The 21,799-nt window shown below is 41.6% G+C and overlaps 1 protein-coding gene across 6 annotated transcripts in view; it reads right to left on the bottom strand.

The window, feature by feature from the left end:
- Window positions 1–2,472: 2,472 nt before the first annotated feature.
- The window catches only part of UBXN6 (UBX domain protein 6), a 335,037-nt gene continuing 315,710 nt past the window's right edge, over window positions 2,473–21,799 (bottom strand). For all 6 annotated transcript variants that reach the window (XM_089686670.1, XM_089686671.1, XM_089686672.1 and 3 more), the window contains one exon: window positions 2,473–4,414. In XM_089686670.1, coding sequence (XP_089542796.1) covers window positions 4,286–4,414 — 129 coding nt within the window. In that variant the 3' untranslated portion in view covers window positions 2,473–4,285. The remainder of the gene's footprint in view (window positions 4,415–21,799) is intronic.

The raw sequence follows: 21,799 nt of genomic DNA, 5'->3' as shown, positions 1-21,799 counted from the left end.
GCAAACTTTAAAGCAAATGGGCTACAGCAGCAGAAGACCACACTGGGTGCCAGTGGACCCATCTTGTGATGGCTACTTCCAGCAGGATAATGCACCATGTCACAAAGCTCAAATCATCTCAAACTGGTTTCTTGAACATGACAATGAGTTCACTGTACTCCAATGGCCTCCACAGGCACCAGATCTCAATCCAATAGAGCACGTTTGGGATGCAGTGGAACGGGAGATTCACATCATGGATATGCAGCCAATAAATCTACGACAACTGCATGATGCTATCATGTCAATATGGACAAAAATCTGAGGAATGTTTCCAACACCTTCTTGAGTATATCCCACGAAGAATGCAGGCAGTTCTGAAGGCAAAGGTACTAGCAAGGTGTACCTAATAAAGTGGCTGGTAAGTGTATACCTATATCACAGGGTGAGTGGAAGTTCCTTCCGAGTGTACTGACCACGTGTTTGTGAATGTGACAGTCTGGTTGCTTGAACATATAGTCATGTACATTCGCATCTACTTTTGGAAGAGTCTGAAGAAAGTAGTTTTGCCTGGGAAGGCAAGATACTGTTCCTTGCATAAATAGATACCCTCTTCAAAGGATGAGAGGAAACAATTCCTTTAGAATGTATTGTATTAGTTGGTTTCCCATTCACCTGAAAGAAAACTCTTACCTGAAAGATTCCCCTTACCTTCTTTGCAATGACTGGCTACAAGGATGGGGGTGACAACTCATGGCTTAGCAACATAAGCAGATTGGCAGTAGCAAATAAAAGTAAATAACAGCACACAGTTTAGGAGTTAGGAGGCGCACAGAAGGACTGACAACCCAAGAATAAATACCAGAAAATAAGGTACCGGCATCCACCAGCTACTAACCTGCACAGACCAGTCTCAACATACAGAGATCAGACTGCAGGCTGCACAAGGGCCTTTCTCAGTCCCTAACAAACAGGGATACTGAGCAAGTCTAAAGAAAAACTCCACATTGTCATTGTTAAGAGTAATTCTTTTTACAATTGCTTGTCAAGTCACCTTGTAAGCTAAAGATATTAAAAGTTACCATCTAAATCAATTACAGCCCTGAAGTTTCATAAAGCAATTCAAAAATAGTTTTGATGTAATAGGAATTAGCTTCTTTTGTAGCTTCCCAGACCAGAGCCCTGAGATTCACCAGGTGATTATTGAACCAAACCCAGCCATGCCAGAAAGCAGGACATGATATAAAAATTTTGTTCAGGTCAGAAAAAAAGGTAGAACTCTGTAACAGATTTTCAATAATATTACTACTTTTTTTTTTTAACAAAAGTGGAAATACAACTGCGTCCAGGCAGGTGTGTTTATTCCACACCAAGCTGCTGTGGAGCTCAAAAAGTGTTTAAGATGTCATAAGGGGATCCATTCGATCTAGAGAAGCATCAATGAATGAGTAAGCAAGATGCAGCATTTTGTTATTACTATTATCATTATTATTATTATACAGGATTTATATAGCGCCAACAGTTTGTGCAGTGCTTTAAAAATGAAGGTAGACATTACCGTTAAAATACAATGTGGTACAAGAGGAAAAAGAGGGCCCTGCTCGATAGCATCACAGATACAAAAGCATTACAGTCAGGCAGAATTTACATACCAGACAGCTGCACAGCCATGGTGTCAACCTTGTGAACAGCCATGCATTTAGCAGGGCATCAATCCCAAATGCAAGCCACAACACCCATGCAAGAAGCTTATTTAAGGGTCCGTACAGAGAAGTCTGCACCTGGGGAGCAACAAGTGGTCACTTGGCCCTAGGAGGTGAGGGAGAAAAGAAAGGAACACAGGTCTGGCAGAAGGTGTCAAATTTATGAGTTAGGTCCTACAGGTGGTGGTATGGGTGGGACATACCCAGTGGTAGGCTGACTTGGAGCTGTCAGGAAAGCTGGCATTATTATAGGTGAAAGCACATCTTAAGGCAGAAAGAAAATGGTGGAAAACTGGAGAAATATAGAACAGTTACCAGAAGATGAAAGGCAACAAATGTACATCACAAAAAACATGTTTCAACTCAAGCATATACAATGTAGAATCAATACAGCTCGCAAGAAACATATAAAACCTTCCAGCATTTTACGACTGTACTATTTGTATTTGGTCTCTTTAATAATAACAGGAACATTTAGGGCCTATAATTTTCACCCTCATATGCATATTTCCACTTTTCAAATTTTTTTCCAAAATAATTGTTCCCAACAATAGAATGATCCATGTGATATAATCTACAGTTGTAATCTTTCCTGATTTAGAAATTCTTCTAATATAATTGGCAAAGAAGAGTTGACTCAGTAGGATAAAAGTGATGGAAGGAATAATGTACTAAATACAGATATTTCCAGCAATAGACTTTACAATATTTCTAGTTTAACTGTTCTGTTCTTATGATCTTTGTATGTTGTCACAAGTACTGTAAGAAGTAAAAAAAAAAGTTTGGGAAATTCTTTTTTAAATCAGATAGTTTATTATTTGACAACCAAAAAGTTTCCAGTTTTGTTTTATCTTTTTAATTACAAACACACAAAAAGAAACAAGAAACAAAAAAAAAAAAACAGACGTAAAACACAATCTGACAATAGAAAAAAAAGGACTGTCATTTGCCTACAAGGGGTATCAACTGCATGGAACAACAAGTGGTGAATAGTACTAAATATCTCGAGGATAGGACCAAAGTTTGAATTGGGAAGAAAGATGAAATTATCCAAGATCAGAGGACACTCCCCCACTCCACACCCTTTCCTTGACCAAGTGGAAGGGTGCCAGGCCGGGAGTACCCAGCCAGGCCTCCCACAGTTTCATAAATTTGCTGAAACTACCTCTATGTTGATAGACTACTTTCTCTCAAGATAACATATCATTAACCGCCTTAACCCAGCTAGCTTGAGAGGGAGGTTTCGGACAGCAATTTTTGTGCAATGAGTTTCCTGGCCATAAATAAGAGGCAGAGTAGAGCAGTGTATGTGAGGGGTTCATAATTCTCCTTATCCAGCCAGCTTAATAAACAGAATCTAGGGTCCAATGGGAGAGTGAGGGAGAAAATGTTATTAATCAGTGATATTACAGAAACCCAATATCTCACCAGTTTAGGGCATTTTCACAACATATTTAATAAGGTACCATTTTCCACTGCACAGCGCGGGCACAAGGGAGTGTCCCTTTTATGCCACTCAAATCGTTTTTGTGGGGTGCGGTAGATGCAATGAATTATAAAGAGTTGTGTAAGCTGTAGACACAGATACTAACAAAACTTTGGAGAGTATTGTGGACCAATCCTCATCAGAAATGTGACCTAGGTCATCAGACTGGTGTGTTCCACATTTAAGAGATGATGTCTTAGATACTCTTTGTATCAAGGGATGGGGATACAGCGAAGAAATCTGACCCTTCTTAGACGGTGAAAGTACTAGTTGTTGAGGAAGACCAAAGCCCACGGGGAGATTTTCACTTGGGCAGTAATGGCATGTCTAAGTTGTAGATATTGAAAGAAGGTGGAATTGGGCAAGCCATATTCCGTCTTCAAAGTTTGAAAGTCTTTTAATAGTTGGCCGTGGTATAACTGAGTGATGCATTTAAGACCCGTAGATGACCATCGATCAAAACCCTTTAGCTTATTGAGTTTAGAGTAATTGAGGTTGTTGAAAATACATGTAAATGGAGCAAAGCTTTGGTAGTGAAAAAACTGCTTAGTCTTACACCATACTTTATCCAGCAAACCCAGAGTGGGAAACTCTTTGCTTTAAATGCACTGGCTTCCAGACAGTCCACTAGGTCATCATTGGCAACTACTTTCATAAGAATAGGTTTGATAGGGTCTGGGTGTGTGTTATCTTGCCAAGCTGTAATATGTTGTAATTGGGCAGCTAAATAATAAAACAGAGGATTGGGAACCGCTAAGCCTCCCATATCCTTAGGTTCCTGTAGTCTCTAATTTAATGCGTGGGGAATGCTTTCTGCAAGCACAAAGATCTCATTAGGTTGTGCGTACCAGGTAATTGAAGAAGTCATAGAGCAAACGGGTGAAGAACATTTATTTATCATGTTGTTTTAACCTGGAGAAAATGGTTTACTTTTTCTTAATCATTTTAAGATAAATAAAAGTGTCTCTTGATTTCCTATCCAATGGATTTACAATGACTTTTGTTTTTGCTTTGCATGCTTATATGCTTATCAAGAGAGTGATATTAAAAGGTTGTTTTATTTAATTAGATTGCATAGAAAAGCCATGACAAGTGATGAGTATAGTAGAAAGCAGATCTAATGAAGAGTCTCTGCTGTGGAAATTAGCTCTGGTTTTAGAATACTCTGCACTTTATTTCTCTCTGCAGCCTCCACATCAGCCAGAACTTCTAGATCCCAGCTAAAGGTTAGCAATGCGGACGGAACCTGCAAAAAAAAAGAGGTAAAATGTAAAATCATACTTCAATGCCGCACTTGCCCAGAGTGAAGGTTGCAAGAAAATACACAGTTCAAAGAAGATGTGGTCATAAATTTTCAACACTAGCAACTTTGTTACTCCTGCTTAGCAGTAAAAATATGATCTAAGAAACATGACTAAATTAATAAATTTATGCACACATTGGAGAAGCCGTTCTCAAAATTTTGACCCTGATTGAATACTTTAAATCACTTCTGGATCCCAGGAAAATCCTGCTGAAAACTATAAAATAATAGTATAGTATAAAGTTTATTAGTATGATCAGCAAGTTGTAGCAGTTGTAGTTGTAGCAGTAAAGAAAACAAAAAAAATTGTATTTCACTCAAACAGTGGATAATTTTTGACACCTAGTTGCTCTATACAACAAAATTATTTTTAGCAAGTAATCATGAGCTGAAACTGAATGTTGACAATGGCACATTATTATTATACAGTATTTATAAAGCGCCAATGGTTCGCTCAGCGCTGTACATTACAAAGGGGGACAGAACATGTGACAGAACAATACCAATACAATGCAAAACATGAGGGGATCGAGGGCCCTGCTCTTTCGAGCTTACAATCTAGGAGGGAGGGGATAGTGGTACAGGAGGAGATAGCTGTGGGGGATGGGGTGGTAGGAAGAGTGGAGGAGGTTGGCAGGTTAGCAGGGGGTGGGGTAGGCTTCCCTGAAGAGATGGGTTTTCAGGGTGCGCCTAAAGGAGAGGAGAGTAGGTGATAATCTGATGGGTTGGGGCAGGGAGTTCCAGAGGATGGGTAACACCCTGGAGAAGTCCTGGAGGCGGGCATGGGAGGAGGAGACCAGGGAACTAGAGAGAAGGAGGTCTTGTGAGGAGCGGAGTGTGCAAGCTGGGCGGTACTTGGATATTAGGTCAGTGATGTAGTACGGGGCAGTATGGTGGACAGCTTTGTACGTCAGTGTTAGGATTTTGAATTTGATCCGTTGCGCAATCGGAAGCCAGTGGAGGGATTGGCAGAGGGGGGTGGCGGAGATGGAGCGGTTGGAAAGGTGAATGAGTCTGGCAGCCGTATTCAGGATCGACTGAAGCGGGGATAGCCAGCGACGAGGCAGGCCAGTGAGGAGGGAGTTGCATGAGCTGTTTAGTGGTTTCTGGGGTTAGGAACGTGCGTATTTTGGCGATGTTGCAGAGGTGGAGTCTGCACGAGTTTGTTAAAGATTGGACTTGGGGCTGGAAGGATAGGTTGGAGTCCAGAATGACACCAAGTACTCTGGCCTGCGGGGCGGGTTTGATGGTGGCGTTGTTGGATGTGACGGAGAAGTCAATGGGGGGTGGTGTCCGGGCTGGGGGGAAGACAAGAAACTCGGTTTTGGAGAGGTTCAGTTTAAGGAAGTGGAGCAACATAAATGAAAATTGTAATGTTACCTCACAGTAATGGTCCGTATAGAAATGTCGCCTTACTTTGGTGGTCAGTAAAGAAATATCATCTTGAATTGGTAATCACCAATCATATTGGTGGTCACAGTACTGCCCCCTTACATTGGTCGTCAGTGTACAAGTGACTCATTACATTGGATCAGTGGAAAATCTGATCCTAACAATGAAATGAGTGGAAATAAGTCTGCCACTGCTTTTTTATGCATTCTTTAATTTTTAAAACAAAATGTTTTTACAAAGTTTTGCAAGCATGTTAAAGAGAAAATATCCCAGAACCAAAATACAGTATAGACCACCCTAAAAATGGGCATTCAAAATAGCAGACAGCGGACCTTTTATACAGTAATTTGTGAAAACATTGGCTGTCTGGAACATGTGTCTGGTGTCCAACAAAAGAGGTATCAGTCTCATCACCTATAGGTGCCTCCACTGTGATGTCCTAATGGTGCTTATTTTCCTGGACTTCACTCATCCATACCAAAGCTCAATATGACACTCCAAGGTCAAAAAAAAAAGAAAAAGGGAGATAAGGGAAGGAAGTAGGGCAGACCTGCTCCACGTCCACCTGCCCAGTCGCTGGTCACTCAAGGGCAGGTGTTCTAAACTCCATCGTCATGGCAGTATGGGTTCTGTAGCCCGGTGTCTAAGAAAAATACAGTATTGGCCTGCCAAAATGTGGTCAAATTCATCAGTACAAGAGTATTCAACCTGATAAAATTATGTCTTCTTAAACTTCTCAGTTCCCTTTGGGGAGCTAGTCAGGCTCTCCATCTAGTGGATATCTTCCACCTTACAAAACCATTGTTTGAGAGCAGACATGGATTTCTACAAAGCAGGGACGCAAGATCGAGCTGCATATCTTACTGCTAAAGGAGGATTTGTACATGTCAGAATCTTCGTACGGTTTCCATCTGTGAATTTCAAGTTCAGATATCTCTCCCAACTATCCAGGAAAGCAGGGGTCAGGTGAGGGCTTTCCTCAAGCAATAATGTATACAGTATATATATATATATGCCAAGACTTTCAGCAGCGATTGTAGAAAATTAAAAGTTGCAGGAAATGAAACTGGCTTACGCCCCTAAACCTCCTGTCTCATGATATTTGAGAGCCATACAACCAAGAGAAGTGGTGAATATAGTGATGTGCTGCGTATAAGTCCAGAGAATGCAGTGATCAAAAGGCCTCACATGCCCAGGCCTTACATTGGATTTCCTATAATCGGAAAAAGTGGGGAGGGATGTGGTGCAACACCAAATGTTTTACAGGTCAACCCACGATGGAGCTTCAGGTAGAGAAAGGAGCACTCAGTAGGGTATGTGAAAAAAATTGTTCCACGGTCACCCCCTGTTTAACTTTTGTGGGTTTGGACTAGTTGAGTGCTCTAGTAAGATGTGTTGCCAGCTGATAAAAGCGTGCAACCGGCAGAGCCATTCCCCCTTCCGTTTTCATTCTGCAAAGGACAGTATATTTAATACAGGCCGTTTTTTTTTGCCTATATGAAGCTGTTCCATATGGACCCCTTTGATAAAGGACACTGGAACCTGGCCGGGTAATGCTTGTATTACATAGAGCAGCCAAGGGAGCAAATTTTACTTAATAATGTTACATCTACCCATCCATAAAAACCTCATCCAGTTTCTGATTGCAAATGGGGCAGACAGTGTCTCATTTACCTGCACTTGTGCAGATGGGGATGAATACAAGGAACCTATAAACTCCCTCATAGTTGGGCCTAGACCCACTGCTTTCAACATGTGCTCAATGGAGGAACAATCAACCCTATCGAAAGCTTTAGTGGCTTTCCCATGAATCCTTTGGGATTCATGCATGAACGGTTCATCCATCTGCTGTCACCTGCTATTTACCTGCTGTCACCTATGCTGTACTGATATGTGTATATCACCACTGGCTGAATACAACTGCTACACTATATCAGCTCTTTGTCTGGTGGCTTGTTTGAGCTACTTAAGGTGGATTTCCTTTGATGCTGACCTTAACTGATGTGGGGTGTAAGTGATACCAAGGAGCAGTCCCCGATAGCTGAGAGGGTCCACTGAGAGGTCTGGAGTCCAATCCCTGGGTGTACCAAGCGCCATTGGAGTGCCACATCCCCATCGGTTCTCAGATGACCACTAATGCCCTTTATATTACATGTGCAATATTATTGTGCGTCTGGTGAGTGCAAGCGCACCTCTTTTTCCATATCACGGAAGTCACGAGCACCTTATTATTATCATTGATGCAAGTTTATTAGGAGTGATCGGTACCCCCCACACTCTAGAATATTGATGTACCTTTTGAATACCTCAACAATTTTTAAGGACTTTTATGCATTTAGATATTGCTTTTATGTCATTTAACGTGTTTTCATGAGACGATACACAGTTGTCACTTTATAATACATACTGTCTTTATTGAGACATCACTTTTATTCCACTTTATAGCGCATAAGCTTGCGCGTTTATTATCACCTTTTTCACTTTCTAATTTATTTCAGTGCTGCATTTTGAGTATATTTATATGTTGTAGGATTTTAGGGGTTTTCCTTATGCAAGCTGCTTTTTGACTATATTCAAAGAAGCGCTCGCTTTATTATTTCATTAAGTCTGGATCCATGTTTATCTACCTCAGATGACAGATTTATGGGCTTCCCATATACACTGTTCCAAAGAGTCAGCTACTACATTGGTGGCTAAAAATGTTGCAAGTTCTCTTCGAAGGTCTGCCATTGTAGTGGGGTCCTTCAAAAGTGCCTCATTTCTCCACCTGTTTGGTAGGTTTTAAGGCCCCAGGGCGAGACAAAAGGTTACCAGAGAGTGATCTTAGTATTTGTTCGATTAGGAGGCCAAAGGAAGATCTGAATGTTTGGGGAGAAAGTCCAGGCGGGAATAAGAAACATGGACTGCAGAGTGGTATGAGTAGTCCCTGTTGTCTGGATGCTGAACCCTCCAGACGTCCACCAACTGGTGGATGTGGAGTAGATGTGTAGTCTTTTTTTTTTTTTTAAATCCAAACAACTTTTATTGTCAATATAATAAAGAAAATGGAACAGTACTTACAGAATCCACAATGACATTACTGCATCAACAGGATTACACATAAATAGAACAAAGTGGATACGCAAAATGGACAGAATAACAGAAATAGTAATCAAATAAAACAGAGACCACAAGGATCCAAAGCCTTCTTCACAATATGTTACTTTTTCCTTTTTACCTTATATTCCTTCCCGTCCAGATGTAAACATAAATAGGGGAAAGGAACAAAGCTCAAAACATGCTTTCAAACAATAAAAATAACTACATCAACAACATCATCTGATTCACCTGAGACATCTCATCAGCAAAAAAAGGGGGATGCACATGATCTCCTCTAAGGGGAGGAGTGGAGCCACACACCTGATATAAAATCTCACTGTCAGGAATCAAGGAGTGACCAGAAAGGTGTGGACTGACACAGGGAAACGCAGGTAATATAATACAGTTTATTATTAGCCACCCAGATATATATCTATATAAACGCACAGTGAACAAACCAACCTTCCACTAATCTTTAGGAGGTGCAGGAACACAGGCGTAGTCAGGGCTGGAGAGGTGGAACGGTCAGGCCGGCCGTAGGGTTCTGTAATGACCGTTTGGTGGTACCTCTAGCGGTCCTCAGGGCAGGATTCCCCAGGGCGCGGAGTCTAAGCCCCAGTCTGCCTTTTCACCAGAGCCCCTGATGGTGGGGATGGACTTGGCGCAGGACTGAGACCAGGTCGCGGCCCCTGAGTACACCTGCTAGTGGTAGAGGGATCCGCCAGAGGTATGTGCAGGTACGGCTGGATCCGTGCAGGATGGATGGATGGCAGAGTAGTTAGCGTGGTCAGACAAGCCGGGTCGGTAACGGTGGAGGCAGATCAGTACAGAGCAGCAGGCAAAGAGTAAACGGGTCACAAGCCAAGGTACAGCAACAGGAGGTCAAACAGCATAGGAGTAGGCAGAAGAATAGTCAGGGATGAGCCAGTAGTCAGAACAGGAGACGGTCAACAGAGATCAGGATCAAGCCGGGTCAGCAACGAAGCAGGAACACAGGGTACAGAGGCTCATGGGAAAACATACACCAAGGCCCAGAGCACAGGCCTGGTCATGCCTTATATACACCTTTCTACAATCAGCCCCAGGTTTGGCTGATTGTGAGCTTCTGGCTGCTAAGAGCACCCGCTGGTCACCTCTGGTACTGCAGCCCACACGGCAGGTGAGTTCCACCACCAGTGCTGAGAGCACCCGCTGGTCAGCTCTGGTACTGCAGCCCACACGGCAGGCGAGTCCCACCACCAGTGCTGAGTCCATTCCTGACACTCACACCTGCAAAAGTCGGTCCACTATCAATTGAGGAGGGGCAAGCCCAGGTGTATCCAGCCAACCCTGCCAAACTTGCTGAAACTTCCAATAAGCATTGCAATGTTGGTACGTGAGTTTTTCACGTGGAAGTAATGAATTAACATAATCTGTCTATTGCTTACTAGTAGGCGAAACCGACGATAACCAGTGCTTTGCCATCAACTTCCTAGCCAGATATACAGTGAAGAACAGAAGTATTTGAACACCCTGCAATTTTGCAAGTTCTCCCACTTAGAAATCATGGAGGGGTCTGAAATTCACATTGTAGGTGCATTCCCACTCTGAGAGACAGAATTAAAAAAAAAAATCAGGAAATCACATTGTATGATTTTTAAAGAATTTATTTGTCTTGCACTGCTGAACATAAGTATTTGAACACCTAAGAAACAGCAAGAATTCTGGCTCTCAGAGACCTGTTACTGTGCCTTTAAAAAGTCCTCCTCTACTCCACTCATTAATATAACTTAGTAGCACCTGTCTGAGCTCTTTAAAGACACCTGTCCACCCCACAGTCTGTCAGACGCCAACTACTACCATGGGCAAGACCAAAGAGCTGTTAAAAGACACCAGAGACAACATTTTGGACCCCCACAAGGCTGGAAAGGCCTATGGGGCAATTGCCAAGCAGATTGGTGAAAATAGATCAACTGTTGGAGCAATTGTTAGAAAATGGAAGAGGATAAAGACGACTGTCAGTCTCCCTCGGACTGGGGCTCCATGCAAGGTCTCACCTCGTGGGGTATCACTGATGATAAGAAAGGTGAGGAATCAGCCCAGAACTACAAGGGAGGAGCTGGTCAATGACATGAAGAGAGCTGGGACCACAGTGTCAAAGGTCACTGTCGGTAGAACACTACGCCATCATGGTTTCAAATCATGCATTGCACGGACGGTTCCCCTGCTCAAGTCATCACATGTCCAGGCCCGTCTGAAGTTTACCAATGACCATCTGGATGATCCAGAGGAGGCATGGTAGAAAGTCATGTGGTCAGATGAGACAAAAGTAGAACTTTTTGGTCTAAACTCCACTCGTGTTTGGAGGAAAAAGGATGAATTGCATCCCAAGATCACCATCCCTACTGTGAAGCATGGGGTTGGTAACATCATGCTTTGGGGGTGCTTTTCTGCGAAGGGGACATGACGACTGCACTGTATTATGGAGAGGATGAATGGGGCCATTTATTGTGAGATTTTGAGCAACAACCTCCTTGCCTCAGTCAGAGCATTGAAGATGGGTCGTGGCTGGGTCTTCCAACATGACAACAACCCGAAGCACACAGCCAGGATAACCAAGGAGTGGCTCTGTAAGAAGCATATCAAGGTTCAGGAGTGGCCTAGCCAGTCTCCAGACCTAAATCCAATAGAACATGTTTGGAGGGAGCTGAAACTCCGTGCTGCTCAGCGACAGCCCCAAAACCTGACAGATCTAGAGGAGATCTGTGTGGAGGAGTGGGTCAAAATCCCTGTTGCAGTGTGTGCAAACCTGGTCAAGAACTACAGGAAACATTTGACCTCTGTAATTGCAAACAAAGGCTTCTGTACCAAATATTAACACTGATTTTCTCAGGTGTTCAAATACTTATGTTCAGCAGTGCAAGACAAATAAATTCTTTAAAAATCATACAATGTGATTTCCTGAATTTTTTTTTAATTCTGTCTCTCAGAGTGGGAATGCACCTATAGTGTGAATTTCAGACCCCTCCATGATTTCTAAGTGGGAGAACTTGCAAAATCGCAGGGTATTCAAATACTTCTGTTCCTCACTGTATAAGTCTAGATACCATATTATACACTTATGGTTGGAGCAGTTCTTGGTCCAGTGCCCCCAAGCAAACATTGCAAGGGATCCTGGGGAACAGTATATTGTGATACTAGACAAATAAACTGGAGAACCTCACTCCAATATCTATGTAGCTTGGGGCAGCACCAGAGCATATGAATAAAATCGCCCTGTTGGGCCCTACACCTCTGACAATCAGGTGAATTACACCGGCCCCACCAGTACACTTGCACAGGTGTCTTATACGCTTGATGGAGAATAAACAATTGAGACAATTTATGCGAGGGAGAAAGAGAAATCACCGGAACAGATTCCAGGGCAGCATCCCAGACATCTCCAGCAAACTCTTCAACATCCCAGGGACTTCTGCACCCTACCCCGAAGACTAGCCTGATCCTGTACTGTGGACAACAGCTGGGAGTATACACAAGTAATCATTCCCTTCTTATGGGTTGCCTGAGTTGCATCCTGAAGAAAAACAATCTGTCAATGTGAGATTAGAGAGCAAAGACTGAGCCTGTACAGCATGGCATACAGTAGCTGGAGATATTGATAAAAATGCTTATGTGTAAATGCAAATTCCATTTGCAGTTGTGAAAATGACTTTAGGATTCCCCCCGAATACAGCTGAGATATGAATTTCAGGCCACGATCCCTCCAGTCGTGAAAACTCTCCATTTTATCCAGTTCTATGTATTGTGGATTGTTCCACAAGGGAGTACAGGAAAGAAAGCCAGTAATATGAAAGGACGCTTTTACCGTACTCCAGACATGCCTCAAGAGGTCCGCAGTTGGAGCCATAGATGGAAGGACTGGTAGAGCAATCTCAAGATGAGAAAGAGCCGAAATGGTGGAATCAGGAAGGGAAATCAACCTTATAATGGAATCAGTATTATCAGGCGAATCCCAGCCAACCAGTTGCTGCAATTGGGCCGCCAGAAAATAAAGCCTAGGCTCAGGAACCGACTCCTTGCCATATTGCAACGTGAAGATAGGCTGGCTTATGAGGAAGTAGTGACTAATATTTTAAAAGATAAAGATACATATATGGCAATAAAAAACAATCCCTTGAATAAATATAAAAAAACACTTCAGGAATTAGTTAATAGAGCAAAAAAAGATGGAATTATAAATGAAAAGGAAGCAAGATACTTGGTCCCACTACATTGTAGAATGCCGGTCATTTATTATCTACCTAAGATACATAAAAGTTTAATTAACCCCCCAGGCAGGCCGATCATTAATGGTATCGGGTCCTTACACTCAAGGACCGGGGAATATATCGACCGTTATTCTCAACCTATAGTAAAACAGATGCCATCCTATCTTAAGGATGCTCAAGATGTTATAGATTTGGTAGAATTGAGAGAAGTCTCTAACGATACAATATTGGTAACAATTGACGTAAATTCCCTCTATACGAATATCAAACATGAGGATGGAATTAGAGCAGTGAAATGGGGTCTAAAAATATTCTCGGATCTGCATATTAAACAAAGAAAATTTATTATTAAATTATTAGAGTTCAGTATGAACAAAAACTATTTTTGGTATGGGGGTAGTTTCTTTGAACAAAAGAAAGGAGTAGCAATGGGCGCAAAATTTGCGCCCAGTCTAGCGAATATCTTTTTAAGTAAATGGGAGGAAAATGCAATTTTTAATAAAAAATGGGAAGGGTTAGTTTTATGGAGAAGATATATTGATGACATTTTATTGATTTGGGATGGTCCTATGGATTCATTAAAGGATTTCATTACAGTAATAGAGAATAATGAACATGAGTTGGAGTTTTCAGTTAGTATGAATAAATGTTCAGTGAATTTTTTAGATCTCAATATCTTTATAGAAAATAATATGATTTTTACTAAAACTTTAAAAGAACTTTTAACTTTTAAAGAAACCGATAGGAATGGGTATATACCCACCCATAGTTGTCATCATCCCACATGGATCAATGGGATCCCTAAAGGACAATTTTTAAGAATTCTGAGAAACTGTACACGTCTAAAAGAATATATTGAGCAAACAGAAATTATTAAAAAAAGATTTGTGGAGAAAGGCTACAACTCAGAGGTATTAGAAAAAATAAGATTTGAAGTGAGTAAAAATTATATAGGAAATAAGAAATTTAAACCGATAAAAAAGAATAATAACAATAAAAGAATAGAATATGCGTTCATTTCAGGATACAGTAATCAATATAAGGAAATGGAATCTGTAGTTAACAAATATTGGCCTCTACTCAAGAAGGATCCAATTTTGGGACCTAATATTCCGGCTAAACCTTACTTTATTTATAGGAAAGCAAGAAATTTAAGAGATGTTTTAGTTAAGAACATTATTTCTCCTCCCATATTAAATAAAAAACACATGTTTGATTTTATTGGGTTTTATCCCTGTAAAAATTGTCTTATATGTAAAACTACCAATACCAGGACTAGGGTGGTTTCAAAGTTTATTTCATGTAGTACGGGTATCAGTTTTAATATTAAGAATTTTATTACTTGTACCACCCCCTATGTCACTTATTTATTAGAATGTTCGTGTCACTTACAATACGTAGGTAGAACGAAGAGGCCATTACATAAAAGGCTGAGTGAACATATCAATAATATCAAAAAGGGTAAAAAAGATCATTGTCTTTCGAGACATTTTAGAGATCATCATAACTGTGACCCGAGTGGCCTAAAATTTAGTGGAATTGATACGGTTGATACGCACTGGAGGGGAGGTGATAAAATCATAGCCCTTTCAAAAAATGAGACCTTCTGGATTTATGAATTACAAACATTGAGACCAAAAGGTTTAAATGTAGATCTAGATCTGAACTGCTTTATTTCGAATTTTTGATTGTATAATAGGGAGATATGGGGATCAGGTTGGAGTAGTTTGGAATATAGTTGTTTCAACATGTAAATTATATGTGACTATGTTGGAGTGTTCTGTAATAAGTTTATGTATATATGTATATATTTGGATACCAATTTTTTGAATGATGAATTAGGATATAGGTTATTGGTAATTTAATGGCTGATTATTATTAATTTTAGTCGATTTTAGTTGATGAATTCAGTATTGATGAATATATGGTGTGCCAAATTATGTACATATTTATTATATATATATATATATATATTTTTGTATATTTTATATGATATATTTTAATATTTGGGTAGGGTAAAGTGGAAGATTAATATGTTTATCAGAAGTAATATATGAGTATGTATTTATATCCGAATAATATTTATTGGATTTGTATATATATATATATATATATTTTTATGTATATTATGTATAATGTATATTGTAATATATGAAAAATTAATAGGTTTATTAGTGTAATATTTTAATATGAATTTATATTTAATTTTATGGGTATTTTTAGTATTAAGATTAGTTACTTAAAGATTACTAAGTTGTATATTGGTTTTAGAGTAGTTTTATTAATTTCACTAATGTATTAACTATGTGTGTGGATATATATAATTTCAACCACATACATGTATTAATTGTGTTTTTAAAAAATACTAGTAGATGTAATAGCTCCGCATCCGAAATTCCGTTTATAGTATTATAATATCCCGGTACATAGGACTGGAATGTGAGGGCACCATTCCCCTCTCTAATATGGCGGCTGTTGTTCGGACGCTATAGGGAGGAGCACTATAAATAGAACCGTCTAGCTTGGCGTCCGTATCCCTTATGATTAAGTCGATGACGAAACACGTCAAGGACTGTGACGTCAAGACGCATACAGGAACCGGAAGTCGACCGGCGGCCATTTTGCTAAAGGGAAAAAGAGGATAAAGACTGTGTGTTGGTCCCTGGATGGTAGCTTGGCGGTTTTCACGGTATTTAAAGCGGTTTTGAATCATTTTAAATGTGAGCAGTTTGAATAAAAATTTTTTTCTATACATTACTTTGGCGGTATTACAGTGTTCCCTTGCCACTTCGCGCTTCATGTTTTGCGGCTTCAGTGCTTCGCGGGTCAGCAGCCACATTGTGTTGATGCGCGAGAGAGAAGGATCCCTGCATGAAGGAGCCCTTATAATGCCGCCTAAGCGCTGTGCCCCTGCGAAAGCTTCCTCCGGGGCGCCCAAGAGGAAGAAGATGATGACCATCAGCGAAAAAGTGAAACTTTTAGATATGATCAAAGAGGGCAGAAGTTATGCATCTGTGGCACGCCATTACGGGGTGAATGAATCTACAGTGCGGTACATCAAGAAAGCGGAGGCAAACATCCGCAAAACTGCTTCAATAACCTTCAACAAAGAAGCAAAACGTGTGATAACTCCGCGTAATAACAGAATTGTGAAAATGGAAGGTGCACTGGCATTGTGGATTGCTGATTGCAGGAAAAAAGTAAGTGTGGACACTAATATGATCAGGACAAAGGCCAAAGCTCTCTACGACCAAATCTTGCCCGATGACGACAATGAAGAGGCTGAAGAAGGTGCTGACGAACCTCAAGCCAGCACTAGCGCTGCCAGGAGTGATTCGCCTCCTCGCGGACGAGGCTTTTCAGCCAGCAAAGGCTGGTTTGAAAAATTTCAAAAAAGATACGGCCTCAGAAATGTGCTTCTGTATGGTGAGGCTTCCTCTGCCGACAACGATGCTGCTTGTCGTTACGTGGAGGAAAAGTTTCCTAACCTCATTAGTGAGGGAGGCTACCTTCCTGAACAAGTTTTTAACATGGATGAAACAGGCCTTTTTTGGAAGAGGATGCCTTCACGTACATTCCTCTTCAAGGACGAAGTGAAGAGGCCAGGCTTCAAGGCTCACAAAGACCGTGTGACTGTCATCATAACTGGCAATGCTGCAGGTTTTATGCTTAAGCCAGGCCTTATTTATAAAGCCAAAAAACCACGGGCATTAAAAAACAAAAATATGGCCCTGTTGCCCGTGTTCTGGATGCATAACTCCAAGGCCTGGATAACAAAAGCTCTGACCCTTGAATGGTTCCTCCATTGCTTCATTCCCCAGGTGAAGCTGTATCTGGCTGAAAAGGGCCTCCCCTTTAAGGTCCTTCTCCTGATGGACTGTGCAGGAGGCCATGCAACGGACCTGCAATATGACGGTGTGCAGATAGAGTTTCTGCCCCCAAACACTACATCTCTAATTCAGCCGATGGATCAAGGTGTCATTCGTGCCTTTAAGGCACTCTACACTCGCTCCACGATGGAGAGCCTCATCTCGGCAGTTGACGATGCCAATGATGAATTCACCTTGAAAGCATACTGGCGCAGTTACGACATTGCCTCATGTTTGTCTAATATTCAGCAAGCATTAAAGGACATGAAGAGTGAGACCATAAAATCTAGCTGGAAGAAATTATGGCCGAACGTGGTGCACGACTATCCAGGCTTCACTCCTGAAGAAGTTCATCACTCAGCGGTGGAGAAGGCGGTGAGGCTGGCTCACATCATAAGGAATGAAGGATTTGTCGACATGACAGAAGAAGACATCAGCGCCCTTATTGATTGCCACTCGGACCCACTGAGCGATGAAGACCTCCTTGAGATGACAAAGTCTGCAAGTGAGGAAGAAAACGAAGAGGAAGACGAAGAAGAAACTGAAAAGCCTGGCCTTACCCTGGAGAATCTGCAACAATTGTGCAACATGGCAAGAGCGATGCAACAATTTGCACAAGACATTGACGACAATATGGTTCGAGCTGTCGAGTTCAGCAATCGCGTTGACGGGGTTATGTCCTTGTACAGGGGAATTTTGAAGGAAAAGAAAAAACAAAGACAACAACTACCCATCACCATGTTTCTCTCCAAAGTAAAGCCCCCGGCTCCAGCAGAAGAGTCTCCGAGTCAAGTGAGAGCCTCTCCTCCGCCACCAACACAAGACTCTTCGCCTCTCTTAGAAAGCAATGTTGATTAATGTTTATTACTGTATAAGGTTTTGTAATTACAGTAACCCTATTGTAATTAGCACTGAAACGTTTAAGTAAATACGTATACTGTACATTACTGTTGTAATTTTTGTCTTAAATGAGTAAAGTATGAATACTGTTTACAAATTTAAAACATTCTTGTACAGTACCCGCATACACAAAATTCCTAGGGGCAAATACTACTTTGCGGTTTTTCAGCTTTTGCGGAAGGTTCTGGTCCCCATTAACCGCGAAAAATGAGGGATCACTGTACACCATTTGTCCCTCATATGCTTTCTGTCTATATGGTGCCAATGATATGGAGATATGGAAAATCCTGCTGGAATAGTGCCCTGAATACAGTGGAATCTGGGGGAGCACTTTAGGAGGATCCCATCCATAGGATAAATATTGAAAGCAGGTTTATTGAGGAGTGTTGGTAAGGGTATATATTCTTTACTATAATAGAAGTGGCACAGTGTGGATTTGTTTTTGGAGCACTGGAAGAGTGATTCACAGTACACAGTGTTTTGCACTAAATTATTATATTTTTTTTTAATTAATTATGTTTGTTTCACTTGGTGCACGTTTTACACTAATTACCTAAAAAATAAATTATATTCTTATTTGGAGAATCACCAGAGTGTTGTCACAAATATTTTATTATATTATAAGGATAATACACTATGTGATTTTTTCTTTTTGTTTGAGGTTTATCGTGAGAAAGGAAGGATTGGAAGGATATCTCAGTTTTATAATATTTTTTTGGAATTTTTTGGATTTATATTAATTTGCTTGGACTTTTTTAAAAAAAAAATTTTGGAATATTGATATAGAGCTATTTTATGGGGTGGATTGTATAAGTATTTGTTTATATAATTTTGGCACATTTCTATATTGTTGTTTCATATCTTCAAGGGTGAAGGTTTATTTGTGGAATTAAGTTTTGTTGTATATTGGTTTTTCTAATTTGTCACTTATTATATTTGAGGAAGTGGTAGTTATAAATACATATTGCAACGTGGACAATTTTATCCTAGCCACCTGTTTTTTTCCAAATAAGACTCCTAAACTGGGTCTCTATGCGATTAAACCATTTCTTAGGAATTCATATGGGAGAATTATGAAAGATATAAAAAAGCTGCGGGACCCAAATAATTTTAATTAAATTGACTCTACTCACCGACAGAGGGAGTTTGCACCAACTGTTACACTTCAATTTTTGCTGCTGGAGTAAAGGTAAAAGATTAAGAGAAATATACTGTTTGTCAGGGACCCCAGTGGTTGCCGCGATCGCGTGCGAGTCTGCGCATGCGCGGTGTGCCCGGCTGCACTAGCGTACGAGCATTGGGACCAGGGCACCCGCGATTGCAGCAGGATTAGACTGCATTGAATTGCCGTATGGTCTTACCTGTTTCCTGAAGTTCCTAATTAGTAGATTGCTTTGTTGCCGACCCTGCCTGACCCTGATTTGCTGTCTGTCTCCTGCTCTGATCCCTGGCTTGTCTGACCATTCTCTTGCTTAACTCTGCACGTTCTGATCTCCTGTTAACGAACCCGGCTTGTGACCTGTTTATCCCTCTGCCTGCTGATTTTGTACTACACCGCCACCACTGTTACCGACCCTGCCTGCCCGACGCTGCTCTTGTTACCTCCTCACATCAGACTCTCACCTGCTATACACCTCCAACGGTGCTTCTACCACAGCTGTGTGAACCCAGGGGCCGCGACCTGGTCTCGGCCTGCTCCAAGTCCATCCCCACCATCAGGGGCCCTGGTGAACAAACAGGTCAGAGCTTAGATTCCGCGCCTTGGGGGAGTCCGGTCTGTGGAGTGCTAGAGGCTACCGTGGTAGGATCCCTGACAGAACCATACGGCCATGACGGAGTCTGGAGGAGGACCTTCACCCTGGGAAGAGATGTGCCAACATCTGGCGGCACTCACACGAGCGGTGAAGACCCTGGAAGAGGGATACAAGCACCTGGAGGTTAAGGTCCAGAGCTTGGCTGCACCGGCACCCACAACATCAGGCACAGTGGGTATGCCTCCTGCCACGGGTTCAGTGGGGTCTTCCACTGGAGCAGCATTTACCATCCCTCCACCAGAGCCAAGAGTACTGAACCCTGAGTGGTTCAATGGGGACCGAGGGAAGTTCAGGACCTTCCAAAACTCCTGCCAGCTGTACTTTGACCTGCAACCCCGGACCTTCTCCTCCGAATCGGTGAAGGTGGGATTTGTTATATCCCTGTTGCAGGGGGAACCCCAGGGATGGGCTCATCGCCTGATGGAGGCCCACCATCCACATTTGAGTAATGTAGCCATCTTCTTTAAGGCAATGGCACAGTTGTACGATGACCCACATCGAGCTGCCTCGGCTGAGGCAGCCCTCTACTCCTTACAACAGGGACGCCGGGCAGCGGAGGACTATGCCGCTGAGTTCAGGCGCTGGAGTGGAGATACACAGTGGAACGACGCAGCCTTACGCCACCAGTTCCGGTTGGGACTGTCGGAACCGCTGAAGGACGAGTTGGCGAGAATAGGAGTTCCGGACTCCTTGGAAGATCTAATCGATCGCGCCATCCAAATCGATCGCCGACTGCGGGAAAGAAGACAGAAGAGGTCCAGCCAGGGGCAGAGAACCTCATGGATGCTGCCAAGAGTAACAGTCATGCCAAGGGTCAGTGTCGGCAATCGGAGCCTAGAGCCATCAGAGGGGGCCGAGTCTATGCAACTCGGCTTGATGCGGCCTGCTCTTTCTACTGAGGAACGACAGAGGTGTCGGGCAAACAACTTGTGTCTGTACTGCGGAGCAGCGGGTCATATGGTGCGTTCCTGTCCGGAGAAATACTGTAAGTCCTCCTCTATTTTATCTTAAATATCTACTGTGTGCACAGGCAACCCCACTCACTTGGCTGTACCTGTGTCTTTTCAGCTCCCCGGAGGAAGCATTGTAGTGACTTTTGGGGGACTATTCATTAAAAATATGATTTTATTCCAAAATTAAGAAACCCAGCTGTCTGTGAGAGGTTAACCTTTCTTGGTTAGCATTCAAGTGACCTTCTCATAGATGACAAAAACCCAGTGAGTGGGAGAAACTTGGAAGGACAATGAAACGCACACCACTATTGAAATTCCTACAGGTGATCAAACAAAGTCCCAGGAAAGATAATGGTGGGATCTGATGTTGGTTACTCTAAGACCTGGCAAAAGTATGTTTTCTAAACAATTGCCATTGTCTGTGGAAACTAGGAGATTTCACCTGCAAGAAAGTTAATTATAAAATCAAACACTACTATGTGGACTCCAAACAGTGAGTCATCACACCTAACCAAAAGAACAATGATGAGACAGAAACCTAACTGGCTGAAGGTTCACCCAAAACCTTGGAAAGGTGATAAACAAACTTCTTGGACTATCACAATATACTATTATCCACTAAGGTTAAAAGTATAACTGGCTGTTTACCCTAACTCCTACACAATCGACAGGTAAACAGTGGGTCTTTCCTACTCATGGAAACTTCTTTTCTAAAACAAAAAGGTTAAACTTAGGACATATAAAGCTAAGAACTGGATATATCTACCCACAGAGACATTATCAAAAGACATATTATCAACACTTTTATCAAGGGAAAATATATTCAGCAGAGTTGGGGATTGCATACCACTAAATTAGGTATGCAATGGTGAAAAGTAAGATATTTTGTGAATTGGTATCAGTTGTATGTTTCCATCAGAAATCAAATGTTTCAAACAGTTTAAATATCAAGGAACTAAATGAACATATATCTTTCTATGGTTCTTATCCACGAATTAGTAGTAAAATTAACTATACTTGGATAAGACATATATCTATTTAATACCTAAAGTTATCTTGGTTCCAATCAAAGCAT

Source organism: Staurois parvus, unplaced genomic scaffold (genome assembly GCF_062004578.1).
Source record: "Staurois parvus isolate SC_StPar_1 unplaced genomic scaffold, SC_StPar_1.0 ptg000405l, whole genome shotgun sequence".
NCBI classification, from domain to species: domain Eukaryota; kingdom Metazoa; phylum Chordata; class Amphibia; order Anura; family Ranidae; genus Staurois; species Staurois parvus.
Note: the sequence above shows the minus strand (reverse complement) of the source record. Positions and strands in the feature narration are given on the sequence as shown.